The sequence below is a fragment of the Tachypleus tridentatus genome, chromosome 11, assembly GCF_004210375.1.
Source record: "Tachypleus tridentatus isolate NWPU-2018 chromosome 11, ASM421037v1, whole genome shotgun sequence".
Classification (NCBI taxonomy): domain Eukaryota; kingdom Metazoa; phylum Arthropoda; class Merostomata; order Xiphosura; family Limulidae; genus Tachypleus; species Tachypleus tridentatus.
In genome coordinates this window covers 70101843-70123995 of record NC_134835.1, presented here as the reverse complement: position 1 = coordinate 70123995, position 22153 = coordinate 70101843, and the positions used below count along the sequence as shown (strand labels likewise).

General features: G+C 29.0%; 1 protein-coding gene across 5 annotated transcripts in view; it reads right to left on the bottom strand.

The window, feature by feature from the left end:
- LOC143232408 (zinc finger C3H1 domain-containing protein-like) overlaps positions 1–22153 on the bottom strand; it is a 106542-nt gene that overhangs the window by 77155 nt on the left and 7234 nt on the right. For 3 of the 5 annotated variants that reach the window (XR_013017524.1, XM_076467835.1, XM_076467834.1), the window contains exons 2-10: positions 18781–19046; positions 13570–13707; positions 12362–12458; positions 11874–11968; positions 11404–11563; positions 8542–8699; positions 6148–6327; positions 1317–1484; positions 295–381 (exon numbers count right to left, since the gene is read on the bottom strand). Coding sequence is in view for 4 of the 5 variants with exons in the window: in XM_076467835.1 (XP_076323950.1) it covers positions 295–381; positions 1317–1484; positions 6148–6327; positions 8542–8699; positions 11404–11563; positions 11874–11968; positions 12362–12458; positions 13570–13707; positions 18781–19046 (1349 nt within the window). In the remaining variant the exon portion in view is untranslated. The remainder of the gene's footprint in view (positions 1–294; positions 382–1316; positions 1485–6147; positions 6328–8541; positions 8700–11403; positions 11564–11873; positions 11969–12361; positions 12459–13569; positions 13708–18780; positions 19047–22153) is intronic. The other 2 variants (XM_076467837.1, XM_076467836.1) reach the window with 1 other exon arrangement.

Below are 22153 nucleotides of genomic sequence, written 5' to 3'. Positions count from 1 at the left end.
CAACTGAAGTAGAAACCTGCTGAATATAAAGCAGTGAATCACAGTTCCTGCTGTTAAGATTATGTGACACTGTACTATATAGAGTGCATGTATGACACATAAGAACATTTCCTATAGTTGATTGTAATCCTGGTTCCAAGAACACACTGGGGTAGGATTTACTGACAGTTCAATGGTTGCAACAAGAATTGTCTCAAGTATTAAATAAAGGGAAAAACAAATCTTTGCAAAATGGCTACATACAAAGTCTGGTCTGAACTAAAAAAGCTTAGTAGAAATTTGGATGTTAGTTACCCTCTCAGGATGGCCAGGATTTAACAGTGAAGGTGTAAAGTTGTGTAAGTGTCTCTCTACATCCTGTTTTCTGTTCAACAACACCAACTAAAAATTACAGCAATAAAACTATATACAGTCAATTTCAGTTTACCTAATATTTCTAACTTAGTGGTCTCACTGAAATACAGAGTTAATAAAGCTTATTTACCAGATAATCTTAAGTTCAACTGTGTTTATGAACTATTACCTTCAAGTAAGTAATCACAATATATATGGAATTTCTTTAATTAACACCTTTAGGATTTTGTTGTTTATCAAGTTCAGTGTAGCTGCATCTAAATTTCAGCATAGCATCTATTTTGGAAACTATGATTCATACCACAAAATATATATTACATGTAAAGCAAAAATACTCATATTTAATGATAAACAACATAGAATAAATGTAATACACATGTAATGTTTTTTATTCCCCTAGAAATGGCACAAGAACAATATTACATATGATTGGTGTAATCCACCAAGACAGCAGCAAAAGAACTAAACAAGAATCTGCAATTGAAAAAAGGACATTCATGTCTTTTGTCTGACTATTTCGGAATCTAAAGATAACATACCACCAATCTAACACTTAGAAACAGAAAATTATAACAAAGAAAGTAAATGGTAATTATGTTTCTATTATTGATATACAGATGTAACAAGTGCTTTCACGTTGCACATTCAACAATAGAATATTTAACATACAAACTTTACACTGCAATTAACAGAAAACCATAGGGAATTAATAAAGTTTTCTTTTATTGTGCCATGTTTACAAAATGTGTACTAAAGACTGTTTTTCAAATATGACATGGGTAAAAACAAATTACCAAATGCATTTAATAAATTTATGACAAATTACTGTATTGTTTTTAAAAATATTTTGATGAAGATTAAAAGGATTACCTGAAACAAAATATAACATAAATCAAAACACACAAATCAAATGTTCAATAAATAGTTACTTCACAGTAACAGAAAAAAATTGTAATAATTACACTAGACTTCATTCTTGCCATTTTCAAAAACTCATCCAAACCAGCAGGTATCTCTGATTTCGTTGTAGGCTCTTTATACATTTTACAGCTGGATTCAACATCTGAATTGTCACTTTCTGAGTCATCAGCCAGGTTGATTACCAGAGGTTTGTGAACAGGATAATGGAGCTGAAATTTTATTTCAATGATTCAAATCAAAAGGGTTGAGAATATGTAACAAAAAACATTACAGAAGCAAATCATTTCATCAAGACACTGAAGGCCTATTTCTTTATTTCCTGACATCTGATTATTGTGAAAACCTTCATGATATTATATATAAAATGTTTTTGACTTTCCATTACTACTCAAAAATTTTCCTTTAGGAACAAATTTAGTTATAATACACTTCAACAACAGAAATTCCCCATCATATGTACCTGTGGATATTTAATCATTTTCTGATGGATATTCTAGGAACCACATCATCTATTGCAAGTTATATTTTCCAACTAAATCTTGAACACTAATTAACTAACAAAGGCATTTTCAGTAACTGAAAACATTATGGAATCACATAAGCAATAGACATGCAGAGGTAATAAAAATAAAAGTCCTGAAAACTACATTAATGTATTAATGGTTCAAAACATTACATAAAAAACAAATGAAAAAACTGATAAAATGTATATTGTACTAATATTTTGCAAGTGAGTCTTTTGCTTCACACAGAGTATTTTATTTTGCTTTAATATTTATCAGTGTACAACCATGGAATATTATTCCAAATATCCTACATTATTCCCACAATCCAACTATAATGTTTGGTTATCTTTTTACATAAGCCCATACAGCTTTAAGAATGGCCATATCAGGATCTGTACAGGCCAAGCTATCAAGAGATTCTCTACCATAAATATATTTTTTTCATTACATTTGTTTGAAGTCATTATTTTAAGAGATGGATCCCCACCCAGTAATTTATGTTTTGAATAAAAAGAATAATGAAACAGGACCTCCCTACTTTTCAGTAGTTAGGGAGGTGTTATCAATTTCATGTAGATTACCTACACTGTCAAATCAAGATACAGGTAAAAACCTTTACCAATCCCTCACTATGTTTCAGCATGGATGTTAGATATTGACTATGATACTTTTCATCTCTTTGTCCTCACACAAATTGTTCCTGCTTGTCACAAATATATTCATTCCACTGTTTACAGTCCAATTCCAATCTTTTGGTTTGTTCACTCCACAACAGTCTTGTAGTAATCACATATCTACTGAAAAACTTCATGCTTATAGACTAGAGTTGAATGGCTAATTATATTTCTAATTAATTAATCATGCCCCCTACTACCACCTGACAATCAAAGGTAGCTTATGATATTCTTCTTTTATACATTTTGCAGAAGGTCATTCTTTCTAAACAAAATATTTTACCAAAAATTTGCTTTTAAAGACAATCTGGTCACTTTGTATTTAATGAATGAATTTATAATGTTTGACTACATTTCACCACACAGTCACCTTAATTTTAGTTTTTAAACATGCAGTAATTCCCCACTGATCTTCTATTCATTACGTTATTTGATAATAATGAAAATATCTTTAACTATCAGTGATAATGGTAATAATGTTTTCATTTAAAGCATGATTAACATTAAGATTTATTAAGTTGCCAGTTAGCCAATTATTAATGTATATTGTTTAAACAGGATTAATAAAAACATTTAATAAAATTGCAAGTCATCAGAACATTCTGCAATCATCTACCATATCCTCTAAACAGTAAATTTAACCATTCTGATTTTATTTTGTTTGTGAATATAAAAAAAGCTTCATTTTCAAACATTAAAAGTCAATAAAACCATAGTATATCTATTAAAATATACAAGATTATTTTAAACACAAAACCAAAACAAGATACCATTATTAAGCCTTTAACAATCATCAATCATGCAACTTGTTTTATAGTGTGTGTGCACATGTATTCTTGAATCTAGATAAACTAATTTTAACAGATAACCATTGCTTCTCCAAATAATGCCCAATTCTTCATGGGTTAAACTTGTAGTAAAATGTTTTGTTACTCATTTAACCCATCTCTAAACAGTAAAAATGATCAAGTTATCTGACATTTTCTCAACTGGAGAAAATTTCCATAGCTTTCAAACAAATATAATTCAATACAAATATTTTCATAATTCACAAACAGGAACTGTAAAGAATGTGTAGAGAAATTATAAACACTTAAACCTATATATTTTTCTTATTATAGGATAGACTAATTGTTGCTCTATCCCTTTAGTTTTTTTCAAAGCTGAGTTTTATTAGTAAATGATCAATTGTTTGATGCTTAACTATAACAAGATTTCAATCAAAACCTGTACAAAAAGGGAAATGCTTAAAAATAAAACAAAATGGGTAATACTCTAAAAAGGTAGTGTAATCTTATCAAATATAACACATGGGTGGATGTTTAGATCCCAGAGAAGGTAACCAGACAGTACAGAACCTTCCCTGGGAGGTCCCCTCCCCACGTACAGGAATCCACACCAAGGGGTAGTATTTTTGAATATTCTTCAAGTGGCTTAAATTTAAAGTCAAATTGCACCAATTTATTTTTCAAAGTAAAACTACAGAGAGCTATAACTATCTTACGACATTTTAAAACGATTAAGGAATGAGCAAGACTAGAAATTACATTCACATAATTAGTATTACTGTATTAACAAGTAACCAAATTTAACTTTATTTCATACCAGCAGTAATATTTCATTATCACAATGATGATGTCATATTAATCAGCTTTTTAAAAGTAAGCTGTATAACAGTGTAGTCAAAAAAGATACTTCCACTAGAGTAATATACTATTTTGAATTAACCAATGTTGACTGCACAATCATAAAGTAACTTAAATCAATTAAACAAAGTTAAAATAAGTTAGCATATTTTGTAAATAATTAGCTTGGTTAGATTATAATCCAACAATTTCAAAGCATGTATCTATTTCTAGTCATGTGATTGATATGAAAATAAAAAATAAGCATTTGAATTTAAGTAAAATTAAAGTTATAATTATCTATAATCATACTTATAAAAAAAAAAAAAAAAATATAGCACCGGTAAGCAAGATGCCTGTTCCTTTTTTTTGTTTGTTTGAAGTGATTACTTAAACATATGCACTTTCACTTTAACATTAATACCATGAAGAAACATTTCTCTCACAATAGTCTTAACTTCTAAGCAATGAAAAACTGATTCTCTAACAAACTTTACACTGAGATGTAGAAACCTTAACCATCCAGACCCCTAACATCAGCTTTCCAAACCATTAGGATGTAATAAAAAGAGCATACCTGTTTTACAGTGGTACTCACAACAAATCTATTATAAAAGCTTAGAACAGAATCATATTTCAAATTCTTTGCAACTTCAACACAAATATTCTCACAATTCACAAACAAAAATTAATGGGTCTAATTGTTCCTCACAGTCTTTTAAAGTTAAATAAAATGTATTTTATAAACCCCTATTTCCTCTAGTGTGAGAAATGTGGCACATTTTCTGTAGGCATCCCATCTTATCTATTTTTCTTCTGAATTTTCTTTTCCCAGTTCTGCTGGATTCATTTAGTTATGTATCTGTTTTACAACAAAACCCCAAAATGCAACATTTTACCTTATACACTAACCAGTATAGGTGCCTGACATTGTGTTCTTCTCACAAACTCAATTTCTAATTACATAAACATAGCTATCAATTCTTAACATTATATATAACATATATTCACTAGATAAGCCTGATGAAGAGAATACACCCAATGCATAACAAATAAAACAAGTTTTTGTTTTAGATACCTTCTGTAATTTTTCTAATATTTCTTTGTTATAGGAGATACTAGCATCCTTAACAATACTTTTGATGAAAACAAATCTGTATTAGTCTAAATAAATTGTCATTGTATCAGAAAAACAAGCCAAGACAAAAATAATTTACTATGGCAATTTTCAATTGACATTTATATTATTGCATTAGCTAAGAAATAATTAGTTATTAGGTGTGGCCATAACAGAATTGCAGTAAACTCCAGCTGCATTGATATTACAAACCTCCAAACATTTATTTATGGTAATAATTAATCCAATAAAATAAGAGTATTTACCCCCTAAAATTTCAATTTTCGTACTATATCTAGTCGTTTTTCTATTCCAAAATAATAATGAGGAAGTGTTGAACCCCCTTAAATTTGCATGTACAACATTACAACATCAAAATGAAGGTGTCTGTAAACTGTAGACTCCCATACTCTTATATCTATGTCTGCTTATACATTAAATAAGTTAATAATTTGTGAAAAATGGGTGGAGGATGGTGGGCTTTTGAGAAATAAGGAGGGATTGGAAATAGTTAAATCTATCCAACTATTACCACTTTGTACTTTTTAAAACAGCATTTATTTTGTTTTGGATACTTCTTATAGCAATTCTACAAATTAATAACAATTCATACTTTCCATTAAAATTGTATTTTATTTTTCCCATACACAAGACCATTAAAAATGGTAGCCTTCCTTAAGAAAACATTGGATATGATTTAACAGAAGGTTATCTCGTTCAAGATTATTCTCTCAAAACTTTGTCTTGGGGCTTTGATATGACTCACTTCAAATACAATTTTAATTTATATTAGAAACCACAAATGTAATGCACAGCACACATGTTTATGCATAAAATTAATTTGTTAAGAACTGTATACAGTACAGTACAAAAAATATGATAAACACTTAAAACATACATGCTATACCTAATGATTTCAATACACACAAACTAAAGTTGAAGGAACTTACTTCAGGTAAGTATTTCTTCTTTACTGTTGTAGCTAAACCATAAGAATCATCTTCATTTTCATCTATATCATCTACAGTAGCTTTTAACTCTAAGGCATCATGTTGTTTCTCTTTAGGCTTTTCAACATAATTTATGTTTTCAGTAGATGAGAAAACTTCAACTGCATCACCCAGTGGTCTCTTATACACCATGCAAATAAATTCATTATGGTCATTCATAACAAAAACTCAATATCAAATATGTAAAAACATCTTTGAAATTATTAGTACTTCAGAAACTGTTTCCAGTAGATACAGTAATTTAAAGCCAAGCTGATTTTAATGATTCTTAACACTCAGTGTAATTAAAAATATGTTAGACAAGTCTATACATCAGGTAGTTAAAATAACTATTTAACCCTCTTGCAATGGTTGGGTTTAATTGTTCCTCACGGTCTTTTAAAGAAAAACAAAATGTAGTTTGATCAAATTTTGAGTATGTTATACTGATTAGTATAGCATAAAATCATAGCTAGTAATGTACCCCTTAACAGTATACAAGGTTTAAGTTCTTAATTTTATAAAGCAATATTTAAAAACCCGTATTTCCCTAGTGTGAGATATGTGCCACATTTTCTGTAGGCATCCCATTGTATCTATTTTATTCACCATTCCTCCAATAATTTAATGCATTACTACTATTAGCATAAAAAGAAACCAAGATTAAGTGTAACTGACAGCCAACAGCAAAAATAAAAGAATGAAAAAATCCAGGTAAGTACTTTAATTCTTGTTTTTTATTATTATAAGTGAGTAAAATATATATAAGAATCTCTTTAGGTTAATTAAGGCTAGATTAGGTAAAAATAAATATAATAAGAAATGTTCTATGAGGCAAACATGTGAGCAGACTGGAGTCAGAGCAGCTTGAGGATAAGTAATTTGATAACATAACATGATCTCAAATTACCCAAGTAATTTACAACTTACAATGGCAAGCAAAGTAGTAGTTATTTGTTCAAAGGGCAATCACAAACCAAAAAACAATAAAATTTAAGTATAAATAGGTGTATACTGTTATGAATTTAAAGCTACTTAAAATAAACAAATGAAGTTTCATGCTAGTATCTGAAGACATTGTAGAGAAAAAGAAAACTAATTTAGATGCATCTCAATTCTTTTTTTGGTGGTTACAAAATTGATCAATTGTGTATAGAGTTAATGTGAAGAAAACAGATAAAATATAATGTTTTGCTGAAAAGAAATGTTCAAAATTATTTAAGATGTTTTAGAGATTAAATGATAATCGATTTTTGGAAGAGAGAACATAGCATTAAAATCATTTTCTACGTAGACTATAATGAAACACTTAACATATTCAAACATTTAATACAAATGCTTCATTAAAAAATTTGATTTTTTTGTGTACACAAGACTTCTAATGTTTGCTAAAGGTCTACCACATTTTGTGAAAATACACATCTTACACTAAAAGTTATAGTATAAACACTTTACTATGGCAAATAGGTATACAAACTCATGGATTTTATACCAAGATTGTTGTAGCAGGGTTAATTCTTTTATTGGAAAATATGGATATTAAAAGTGACCTTTAGAACAATATTCCTCAAACTTTGATATGCATGATACCCTCCCCCCCAAAATAAAAAAGAACAGCAGGTGCTTAGTTGCCTTACCTCTAGTATACAGTTTAAACTTAATAACAGTGGCATACAGCCTTAGTAGCTATGTTGTAACAAAGACAAGGTAAGCATGTTTGGTAGCAATATTCTGAATAATTTAACACAGGAATAATTGGAAACAAATTCTGAATAGATGATTACTTTTGTAACAATCAACTTAATCTTAATTTCAATCAATTTTGGAAATAATTAGAAACTAATCTTAATTTTGATTAACAGAAGTTTACATGATACTAATCAATATAATTGCTGCTACATCTTTTACATCTAGTTCTAAAAACAGTTTTCTCTAAAAAAAATTTTGTAAACAATTTGTCATAGGAAGCAGTTGAAGTCAGAGGCACTGGATAGATGCATCATTCATGTCAAAAGTAGTTTCATCAAGTGATTCCCTTTCTCAAACTACAATTTTATAAACTGTTGTCCTTGTAATATTGAAATATGAATACATATAATGATTTGTAAAAAAAACAAAAAAAAAACACTAATCAGATGCTATCATATAACTATAAAATATTGCTTGTTGACAAATAAATATATTAAACTTACACAACAGTTTTCTCAATATTTAATCAAAAATATAAAACTTAAGCCCAATGTTACTTTTCTGCATCAAACACAATGAACTCAATTTAGATGCACATAATATTACTAATTTTAAAAAGAATCCTAAATTAACATGTTGATACATTATTGTAATTAATAAACTAACCACTGGATTGGTTTCTTTCAGTAATTTTCTTGTAGCTAAGGTACTTAGAAGCTGTCTTCTAAGAGCTACTTCATCAATGTTATCTTCATCAGTATCTACAGTTGAACATTCCTGTGAACCACCACTGAAGTAGACACCTGTTCCTATCTCTGAGGGCTCTATGGAATAAAAAAAGTTTCTAATTTTAACAGTGTATGTTGTGTCAAAATATTTCATTTAGTTTATTTTAAACTAAAAAAAATTTACTCAACATATCAACAAATTTAAGCTTACCTGTAAACATTAATTTAGCAAAACTCAGTTATTACATTTTACAAAGTGTACAGAACAGGTTACAAAGATGTTAAGATGCCAGCCAGATGCAGCTATCTATTAAATTAATAGAAATTATTGAATTTCATTTCACATCCAGTTCTTTTTTATTACAAAAAAGCCAAAAACATATAGTATTTTACATTTTATTAAAATTAGTGATTCAGTTTAATGTATTAAAAAACCAAGTTACTTATAAAAAACATTTAACAAGAACAATTTGACATAACACAAAAATCTATTGAAAAGTTAATTATATAAGAAAACCACTCTCATGCCAAGTCAAATTCTTTAACTCTCCCAATACATGCGAGTGGATTTCCAAAATTACTCATAAAGCAGCTATATTGTAACCTTTCAAAATGTATACATATCTTTGAAAGTTATTCAAACATTGCACGGCATTTGTGCACAATGCGTCAGATTTTCTAAATTAAGTTTTAATATTTTTAATTAATAATTTCATCATGAATTTTTTTTAATTTTCTAATATTGCTTATCCAACATGCAAAGTAATTTTAATTTTAAGAAAGTACTTTTATGTATCATAAAACTGTCAAATTCACATGCAAAAATCTCGATAACCTCCCAATATCCTCCAGATAATCAAATATGTTTCTAGAAAAAAATTGTTATACTTTATCTGTCACTTTCACTTTCTTTGTATGGGTTTAATCAATTCTACAAACTTTATAACCACAAAGATCTAGTTGCACTATTTTCATTATAGAATTACGACAAATTATAGCAAAACCACAAATGGTTAATCTAAATAGTTTAAGTCTCATACCATTTTACATATGTAAAAGTTTATTTTTATTTTACTAACCCTCCAAGTTTCTGACTAATGTTGCAGAAGTTGAATGACAAGATGCATGAACACTCATCTTACAGTATCCAAGAATATACGCGATCTTCTTGAGAGCATTCTAGTACTCAAGTATTTTGTAAAATACAGTTGTCACATTTCAGTTATAATACATTACTTTTGTATATACATTACTATTTGCAAGAAAATTCTTAAATTTTAATCATATTTACTTGAAACACAGAAAAGTGACCAAAGTACAGAAACAATCATTTATTCTAGTTACAAACTTTGTACTCAACAGCTTCTCACTGTAATTTACTAAGCTTTATCAAATTTCACACATATAGGATGTAAAATTTTTAATATGCTTTTTAAAATTCCAAAATCATAAATTATTATATCAATACCAGTAAATTCCACTAATTTATCACACTTAGTAATTAAGCTGTACTTCAGTTTAAAAATAAAAAAGATAGATAACTAAATAAAACATATATACAATTCCCAGGTTAAATTTATAGGTTCAAGATGCACATTTCTTCTTGTAATAAGACAATTTTTTCAACCCATAACAAAAGTACCACCCACCCACACTTAACTTTCAAGGCAGTTTTCAGAACTGCATGTTCCTGTTTGACATGCATGTTCATAAACAATAGAAAGAGCTTGTTTTAAACTTTAAGCCTTCAACAGTCTTTAAATCAGTAAAAATTTCACTAGGTACCTGTTGCTATGCCAGTTGATGCTCATGGTATTTAAATTTTTACTTCAAATACCTGAGTTAAAAACCAGTTAAATCAACTGTTTACAGACATTACAGCAACTTTTGTATTATGATTTAACATGCATACTTAAAAGGTAAATTAGCTTTTGTTTTGCCAAGAGTTAGAAAACAAAAAGAGTAGTGTTATAACATACAAGTACACAATTTAAAAGACACACATGCATGTACACCGTTACAAAGGAATTTTTTCCAATGTGAAATGTCATTATTCAGATATGAAAAACTAAACATCATATAACCCAGCAACAAAAATATTAAACTAAAATAAATATGTGGAAAAATACGAAGTTGAGATTCTTCAGGTAATCAAATTGAACATAAAGTAAAAAAATTCATTCAAAAAAAGAAAAAAATTGTTAATTTTATCTCAACTAACAAAACTTCACATCATTGTAAACTGTCAATTTAGCTATAGTTAATGATATGGTAAATAAAAAATAAAAACTATAAAAACCTTAAAAAACACTTTTGATAATCATTTAGGAGGTTCTAAAGATTATGAAAAAAAAGAAAACTTCAAGATGAAAAAACTATTTTTATTCTTAGCATAAAAACCACCTTGTACTCAGACTGACTTTGTGAAAGCTTTTACAGAAATATTTTTAACACAAATGCTTCACTGAGATATCTGAATGTTTGTTACAAAATACTTGTATATTAAATACATTCCAAATTTTATAAAGATACCCTCAGTAATTTCAGAGTTCTTGTATATAAAGTATCATGACAAATACATGCATGGAGGGTTAACAGATTCTGGCATTTGAAGTATCTTCAAAATTACAATAATTCAATACTCCAGTTCATTCGTAATATACTCTTCACACACTTCTGATTAAGAAAATAATGATGGCCCATTAAACACTGAATATTATACTTTTTCATACACCTCAAAACAGTTTTGATCATTTGATAACACAAAGAAATACCATATTGTACATAAATGTGTACTTACTTCCACAAGCTCTATGCTCATCATCACTTAAACTATCAATATCCATTTCCACCATTTCGTAATTGTCACTTGAAAGTACCTCTACCTGTTCTGGAGGTGGATGTGTAGGTGGTGGTGGTGGTTCTGGAGGAGGAGATGATGGAAGTGGTGGGCAAGAAAGCTACATTTACATAAAGATACAATATCAACTGCAAGCATTAATCCAAAAATATACACACATAATTTAAGTTTGCAAAGGATTTTAATAACTGAAAAGCAGTTTGAGCACTGTCATTTATACTTCAGTTAACAAACATGCATACACCTTTGGTTAAATTACACATACAACACACTCATACAAAAATTCCTTATGTGTACATATATTTAAGTATAAAATATCCCAAAAAGAATTTAAATTGTACCAATATTCTCAAAACATATCCCCTTACAAAATAAAACTCAACAGTTCAACAGTATAAAATCAAAATTACCTCGGCAGTTTGAGAAATATTTGCAAAGTGCTTGTCACTATTTTCATTTTTGTGGTCTTCAAGTTTTTCCATTTTCTCATGATTTTCATTTTTATCTAGAAGATTTATTTTAATGTTAAACTGTATAATAAAAGAGCCCTCACTTTTACTTTCCTAAATAATTAAGTATTAATTTGTTTTCATGAACATAACTAAATTTATCATTAGCAATAAATTTGACAGTTTAAAAAACATTTGTTGATTTACTTCCTTTCACAAACAAAAACTATTTTGATATCCTACAAAAATTGACATCTAAAGTTTTTAATTTTGCACATTTCAGAAGTGTTTTATCTTTTCTATTAGTTAGATTTACTAATCAAAAATAAATTATTTTTCAAATTTAAATAGTTAATTTCTAGAAAAATTTTCCTTATGAGTTGCAATGATTTTAATGCAAATAGGAATATTTATTTTTCTCAATCAAATATCACTAAGAAAACCTTCACCTTCCAAGACGAAATGTTTCTTTGTGACCTGGCGTGAATAGGATTGTAGAGCTATTTGTCGAAGATTTTCTAAATCTTCTTCATCATCATCATCCCCCTGTTCATGGTGATACAGTTATCATCATGTCACACATTAAGTTTTATAATAACTAAACAAATACCATTTAAAAAATACTTGTAAGCAAAATCATAACATTATAAAACTAAAATGGGTCTGACTATGGGTCAGAGTCTGCTAACATATTAAGCAATAAGACAGGTATATGCAATTTATTTAAAGTTCTTTCAGATACAAAACCTTTTTACTAGCCAAAAGGATTAGTTGTCTAATAATTTTTACAGGGATTAATATATTACATTTATGAGCATAAATCTGAGGCTTAAGCATACTTTCAAAATCAAATCTTATTTTTTCCCTGCTAAAATTGATTCTAATTAAAAATAATTGAGCTCTGCTTCCTTAAAACTGATTTTTCATGTAAATACAAAAACTTAAAATCAAAATGTTGACAAAGTACAGACAGACTTTCTTGGTAAAGGTTTAAATACCAGAGTGCATCAGGAATCACTGAATTTTACAAATTCTTTTTTATCAATCCGTGTGAAATTTCATTTACAATAAATGCACGTTTTCAAGTAACAAATTTGACATGCCTTTCCAAATTTTCAAAGATCAATCCAACAAAAGATCATTATTTCAAGTGAATTTTAAAAAAGTAACACTTAAGCAGATAATTATTTGAAAAGTAATGGTAAAAGTATAATAAAACTAAGTGTGATGGAGATGCTTACACTTTTGTCAGGCAGTTTAAACCATAGCAAAAAATAATAATTTAAATAAAACTAATACACATACTTTCACTACTTATATTAATTTACTGTTAGCACAGATGATGGGCAATGTTTGACTTCAAAATAATGTTCTATTAAATTAAAAGTGTCAGAAATAATATACTTTAAATATTTTTTTTCATTTTGGTATACCAAATGCACTTGATATATTATATGCACATAAAAATTCAAAATACTTAAGCACAAAATAATTAGATGGACAAGAATCCAAACACTGGAATCCTTTACTCTAAAACATTTAATATAAAAGTTACATGCATCTGACACAAAAAAACTCATGCCATTCTCTGTATATGAACATTCTGATACCATCCATATACTATAGTAAATAGTGTATATTAGTAATAGTTAATTACTTTAATAGGTGCTGTGGATGCAGGTGCTTTACCCACAACATCTGTTTTATGTTCCTCATCTTCTTGAAGAACTGGAGATTTTCTTTCAACTAAATCTTTGGATTTGTAAGACTTCGACTTATTCTCACTTCTTTTGCCCTAAAAATAAAATCAATGAAGGAATGTTAAATAAAAAAATTACACTATTTTAAAGATTCAGGACAATATATAAAATAATTGGGTAACACATAGCTACTGACAAAGCATTCTACTTGAAAGCAAATCATTCATTAGTCCAATATAAATGGAAATACAGATATCTATATAAATGATCCACAGATAATAGTGCACTTAAAAAAAAATAAAAGAAACAAGTACATAAAAATGTTACCAAACAAATACATTAATATGTAACATCATACAACAATCTTTCAAAAATAACAGAGAAAAAAATTCAGTTTAATAAGGCATACACTTAGGCTATAATAACTTAATTATGTGTTTAACACATTCTTTTAACACATTGGAAGATCCGAGTGATTTACCACATACAGAAATGCCAGGATGTCAACTATATCTGAAGGCTATATTATAACTGAGATCATGTTGATAAAATTCACAAGTTTTGATCACCATTTCTTTTAACAGTGTTCTATTTAAACATTAGTTTTACAAAACAGTTGTTCATTGTTCCTCAAGATCTACAGATCTCGACCAACAAAATCCTTCTTGGATATGATACACAGAGAAATAGGTCAATATACAGGCACTAAGTGACACCATACACTGCATACAGTATCACAACACAACTTGACAGTATGATACACATGACATGCAAGTATAACAAAATTTTCTTCCTTTCATAATTTTATTTTTTTACTTCTGTATCTACTATACTTAATATGGTATCCACAAAAATGAAAGCTAACAACTCAAAATCCTGAATAAATATAAAAGTTTTAAAATTCATCAATATAAACAACTTAGGACTATTATGCAAACAGAATAAATAAAAGACAGTTTTATTTCTAATGATGGTTCACTCTGAAACCTCTTAAATTCATCACTGCATAAATCTAACATATTTCAACAGCAACTTAATTTTCCTTGAATGTCTGACCTGAAAAGTTGTTTTTTTATACTTTGACATTAGTTTACAGAGCTTCAAGAGAAACAGCACGAGATCACAGGCAGAAGACAATGCTATTACTTTTTCTTCCTGGTTAGACAGGGAATAATTCAGACTCACAATATTCTCAAGCAAGGCACTGTATGCTATTTCTTTCTCAAAACCATTAGAAAGATCAAAAGCAGTTGCAACATAAGTGAACTCTTCACCTCCAACACAATGCTTTTTTTTCATCTTTTGTCATGTTGGGATCATTCTCATTTTCAATGAATGAAATTGTCAGCACCATCTTCACACAAAACTATTGTAGCCACTTTAAACAGCTTCATCAGCTTTGCAATGTTTTCTGTTTGTTTCACATCAGGTTAACCTCGGTATGAAATACCACTGGAATACTTTTTAACCTCCTTTAACATTGGGGTAGCAGACAGCTGCTAGTTTCTCTAAGAAATGGTCAAGTACATGAAAAGAATGAGATCCATCTCATCACAACATCTTGTTTCACTTTGTGTGTAGAAGTTCTAACAAAACTTCCTTTTCTTTGACTTTAGTTGCAACTAAAGCAGCTATGGAAGGAACACACAAATTCTTATCTTTTCTAGAAATTTTTAAAAAGTTGAAACTTTAAAGGCTCCAAGATGCTAACTTCAATGTATGAGTAAAGCAACAAATGTGATGGTAAACTTTAAAATTTGTTAACTGCCAAAGCCATATTTGTTGCATTGTCATTTACCAAAGGCTTGTCTCTTATTTCCACTCTTAAGTGGCACTGTTTAAAATTTTTGCAATGTTTACTGCTATGTTACTTTTTTCCATTAACTTGTGTTTGCAAACCATAAGACTTCAACTCCCATGAGAACTTTGGAACCAAACAATAATTTACTTCCACATACAATTACGTGGCTATACTAGTACAGAAGTGTCTAGTTAAAGCAACCAGTTGATACCATTTATCATTAAAATAGTCCTTACTGCAATCCTCCCTTGTATGTGGAAGGTTGCAATTTCTATTCAGGTGTGCCCACTCTTTGGACTAAAGTTTGTGTTGCAAGTTGATCTAGGCCTAGACCCCTTCAATGTTTTGGCAATTTTAAACTCAGAATGATCAGCAATAAAAAGCCCAGACCGGTGCAGCTACACTTTAAGCCATATTTTATGAATTACCTTTTTACAGTCTTTCAGACATCCAAGATATTTTCACACATCCCTCATATTTTGCTAGCAGACTGATAAATTCAAATCTTTCTTGTTCAATCATTTCTTAGTGTACCTCTGTTATATGGTAATATTCCAACCAAATATTCACTTTCAGAAGTTACAGAATCCATGAGAATTTTTAAGCACTATGATTGTTAACTTTCAATCTCAAAATGACTTAGATACTGCATCTCTTTTTTTAAAAAAATATAAAAAACACCAATTAGATTGTTTTAATTTTATATGGCAATCTCTTCTGTATTCTCCCTTTCAATTAGTAATTTCACAGACTCATTTCTTTCTGGATCTAATATGTCTGTCACATGATGTCTACAACACAATGTAAACAAGGCTTCATAAAACTCACGTTGTTAAATCTATAAAGAATGAATACGGTTAAATGCATCTCTAAGTTTAAAGTCATTAAAACATTTTTTTAATTAAAAATAAATTACGACTACTACTAATATTGTAGCCATTAATTGTCTAATGTTTCCTTGCCTACAAAGTAAATTCTAGTAAATTACAAGTTCAGAGCTAAAGGAGGTATCAATCCTTCAATCCTCATGAACTGATGTATTAATACTCATGAAAAGATACATCAATAATTATTAACATATTGTGACATCTTGACAAAACTGCCTACAAATTGGAAGCATGTGGTTTTGTCTTGGGAAAAGAATGGCAATTAACAATGCTCCTCTTTGATTTAGACCAACTTGTAACACATACTTCTTGAAAAACTTAAATCAACTGAGAACAGTGATCTGGATAACCTGATCTAATTCTTGGCACGGTTAACTTGAAAATTTCTTACTACTTATTTTCATTACACTTATGCAGTGAATGTCTTTCATTTTCAAGTACTCACTATTTTGTTTCATGTATGTTCTTTTAATGCATTTTGTACCTCATATTTAAATAAACTTAAGGTTATTTATTGTTTATCATATTTTCAACATGCTATTATACAAATCCATTAGTATTAGTATTTTACAAACAAAAATGCTGTGAAAGATTGGAACTAAAATTTCCCACCAGAACATCTTACACGTGTTAGGTCTAAACAGGCAGATAAGCAACTACTAATTTTAAATTATCAACCAGATATAGTAGTACCTGCTAAAATGAGAACTTTTGTTTGGCTTGTTGACCCATATAATATTCTGAACCCTGTGAACAATATCCTGACACACCAACTACTATGCTAAACAGTTATTTTTCAAACAAATTGGTTGTTTAGCACTTGACAATTTTACCTCACTGAACAGATCTGAACAATCATTTTGAAAATCAAAGAAAATTCTTATGCTATCAATTACTTTGCAATGCAATTATGTATAATTTTAATGAGCTTTGCATATGATGAAGTGCATAATATTACAAAAAAGAAAAACTTTTTAAGAAAAAGTTTGAAAAGTATACAAATGATAAGGGCTGGCTTTATGTTTTTTTGTTAATTTAGCGTATAGAACAGTTGAGATTGACCAAGAGGTCCCACATTGTCATGTTACATCTTACATTTCTGTTTGAAATCAATCTATCATTAAAAGAACAAGTTTACTGCTCAACTACCTCAAAAATGCTGAGAAAACCACTAGGACATTCTGAGCTTTCAATTGGTTATACACACATTATTGGGCAACATGTGTGTATGTAAAAAGTATTTATAACAACTTAGGGCTATCTTGGTTGATTCAATAAATGTATTAATATCTGAAAATAGGAAAAGATAGGAAGTTATTTTATATTCTAGTTCATCAATATCAATGATTTTAGTGCCTGATTTATAAGAAACTACACGTTGTATTTGGATGTTACAAACATCTAGTTTAAACCATGCTGCATTCAACAAACATGACATGCAAAAATCAATATTTAGGATTATCATTTACACATTTTTAAATCGAGAAATTTAACTAATGTACAATACTAAGATTAGAATTATAATCTGCAGTTTGGTACCAAACTTACTGACATATTTTCATAAACAAGTAGTTCAAAAAATTAATGTGGATCAATAAATGAGATTACATGCCCTTTGACCTATGACAATAGGGTTAATTATTGAAAACAATAAAGTAATCTTGTCCAAGGATTTAAAAAATACAAAATGAATCCAAAGCCAGTAAAACTGAAACAGCCATAAAAGCATTACAGGTATAAATGTATTTAAATGTGTCTGTAGCTTATGGTAAAGTTACGTATTTAGCTGTATTAAACAAGACAGTGGATTTTGCTTATACTGTAGTTTACATTACTAAAAAGTTCCATACTAGCAGTAATTAGTGGTTTAATCCTTTAGTTCAGTTTATAAAGCATTTTCTTGGTATACAAGTCCTAATTTCAATCTTGACTTGGATGCAAAAATGAAAAATGTTTGCTAAACAGAAGCTATCAATATAAATATTTAACTATACTGTTTTTAGCAAGACAAATTGATTTGCTGTGTAACATAAGACTTTTGAATAATGCTATGTGCATATGCAGTTAAAAAGTACAGAATGTTTTGCCATTCCTTGGTGTGGTTAATATAAAAATTCACAGCAATAATATATTCCACTGTTTAGTATGATTAATATTACTAGTTGTCACTGAATTATATAATAAATATAAAAATAAACTGACAGCATAAAAGTACAGTATGTACTTCTGTCATGGTTTAACTTAGGTTAAACAATAATAGAACTCATGTTGCCAGATACAAAATAACACCACCATACTTACCAATTTTAAAACTGAATATGACCGTCTCCTTCCCTTATATAATTCACTGAATTATATAATAAATATAAAAATAAACTGACAACATAAAAGTACAGTATGTACTTCTGTCATGGTTTAACTTAGGTTATACAATAATTGAACTCATGTTGCCAGATACAAAATAACACTACCATACTTACCAATTTTAAAACTGAATATGACCGTCTCCTTCCCTTTCTGACTTGTGGAGAAGACTGTCGATTTTGAGACAGGTTTCTAGAAAAATTCTGTTCATTTTTTTTAGAGCATGCTTCTTTGTTACTAGTATTTTCCAAGAACGATTTTTCCTCCTGACGACGCAAGTCCTCCAGCTGGTTTTGAATTTTTTTATATTGTTCCAAAAGATCTTCATAGCTGGTTTCTTTACTTGAACATTTGTTTGCATACTCGTGATGTGGAAAACATGCTGTCCAGCTTTAGTTAAGGCAACACATACAACTATACAATGAATACCATGTTCTTAAAAAAAATGGTGATATTAATAAAAAAAGCAATGTTATTTCATTACAAGATTCTGGTCATGAATAATTTATTTCTTGACTTTAATATGAAATATTCACCAACTCTTAAATTTTAAAAAAAATGGATCACATCCATTAAAATTTCTATTATTAATGCATATACAGAAATTCAAAAACAAATTAAACAGACAGAGCTAAAGATAAACAAATTATACTATTGGGATGATGCACATACCACAGCTATAGTATGAAAATATACTTAAAATATCAAATTTAGCTTCCTTGATCAAGTTGGCATACATTTTTACAGTATGATACTCATGTTTAATCATACACATTTACAAAGTGAATTTAATAAGCCTCTTATCTGTTAAGTGAAATGTATGAAGTAAATATGAAATAGAATAGGTTTTAATCCAATTCATTTTAGTTTTGAAAAACTACTTTTAGATGTGAATATACACATTTTTATAGTTTTAAGCAATGAAAATTTTACATTAAAAAGTTACACATGTATCACTGCATACAAGAACTGTGAGGAAGACCTTCAGAAGTATTCCTATGACTAATAAAACATTTATTCAACAGGTCCATTAATTCACTATTTATACCATCTAGAAAACAAATATTCTAGCTACTTCACAACTTTCCATGTTAAAATTTGTTTCCCAGCTGATCCATTTGCTTAAAGATCAGGAAAAATTCTTTCCTTAACTTCTTTTATAACTGAAGCTACAGCTATTTTGGGAAAACCTGTGATAACTTTCAGGAAATCTGCATCATACTTTTCATCCCGAAAAGGAACAGACAATGACAAACCTTTAGGCAAAATGAAGGAATATATTGTCAAAGATACTTCAGGTAAGAATTAGTAAACTGACATTAAATAAAAATACTCAAGTTGGTTTTGGAAAAAGATTTTATTGTTTCATCTCATTTTTTTTTATGAATTTTAGTATGTTAAAGAACATCCTAGATGTTGAGTTTCAGGTAACTTTATATATACTGTTCCACTGAAAATTAATTGATAACTTAATCTTTCTTAATCTAAAAAAAAAGTGATGATTTATATAACTAAATGATTAATGGTATTTCTAAACAGGCCAATAATACTCAAATGTTGCAAGAGGTATATTACATAGAAATTTCATGAAATGAGAACCTGGATGAAAACAAAACATTAGTGTAATACATAAATATTTCTTAAACAGATAGTATTTACGTGTTGAGCCAAGGACAAAAAAATAATCAGCTTAATAGATGTTTTTCATATACAGGTGTTTGTAACTATACAGTATTTCTACCTCTTATCAAAATTACTACACTGTATTACCTAAGAATCAATACAGGCTTATTCAGTATGGTAGTGCTTACTACAGAGGAATGTAATAAAACAAGATAGCAAACATGAATATTGCTAGTCTATAACTACTAGTAAAACATTTGAATATTAAAACAATGACTAATTTACAATATTGGCTGAGTAAAATTAAAGCTTATTATTGGGGTTCCAACAATTCTTTTTTTGATAACTTAATCTTTCTTAATCACTATGACTGTAACTATGACTCTCTTAAGGTAGCCAAATGCCTTGTCATCTAATTAGTGACGTGCACGAATGGATTAACGAGATTCCCACTGTCACTATCTACTATCTAGCGAAACCACAGCCAAGGGAACGGGCTTGGAGAAATCAGTACTAGAAAATGTCAACATAGGTTGATAGAAATCCTCACGAGTAATAAAATCAAACTGGGTATACATGAAGATTATATTTGGGGTTGCTAGCACACAAAAATATAGCTAATAAAAAGGGAACAAAGTGTAACACAAAATGTTAATTTTATAAAGACAACCAGGGATCTACATATATACACACACACACACACAACCTAGGTAAATATAGTTATACAGTTTTAATGCCACAAAAAGTACTGAAACAAGATAATCAAAACTACAAGATTTGAGTTACTTAAAATTAAAAAAAAAACCATTTATTATCACTTTGGCCTAAACAAACATAATTACAATGATTTGCCAAATTAACAAAAAAACTGTTATACTTATTATGGTTTTACCTTACAAAATTTTAAATCCTGTAAAGAGTTAATAACATAAGAGTATGAGATGACAGTTTTGGTGATATTTCAATTTTTAATCCTTTAATTACACTCTTACAACTTCTGAATATATGCATATGACATCATTTGACCTTTTTCTTTTAATCACCTCACCCAAGGTATCCTGGTCTTACATTCAAAATTTTATTAAACTACTTTCTGTTTATACTATACTAATTAGTATTGCATAAAATCTTTAAATAATACATATTTTAATAGTCTACAAGTTTTAAGTTATTAATTCTACAAGGCAATATTTATTCATGATGACTAGAAACCCACTTAAAGTAAAAATGTATTTCTAAATCTTTTATTAAAATAAAATACAGAACAATATTTTCAGTTATATCCCTCTTTACAGAAGTTCCAACCGCTGAAGCATGCAAGATAGCCTTGGAACTCTATATCCGAGACCCTAACCCATACATAGACATTCCCAGCAACCCTCATAGAATTCACCACGATGAAGACAAACTTTAACAGTTGTTCAACAACCACAACTATACATAAACAAATAGCCTAAGCATGGGCAACCCAGTATCACCAGTTCCAGCTAACATTTTTATGACACAAGTTGAAACACGAGCAATTAACACAGCATTACATCCACCACTTTCCTGGTACAGATATGTAGATGACACGGTTGCAGGATTCACATCTACGGAACATGCACTTTTTTCGATCACATTAACGCTATACATCCCAACATCAACTTCACATGTGAATAAGAAAGCAATCAAATATCATTTCTTAACCTCAAAATTACAAGCCAATACACAATTTAAAACAGATATCCACCGAAAAATCACCCATACTGGACTATACATTCCTTGGGACTCAGCACATGAAACAAAACAAAAACTCAAAATACTAAGAAACCACATAAACACAGCCATAAAACTATGCTCACCAGGTAAAATTAATGATGAATT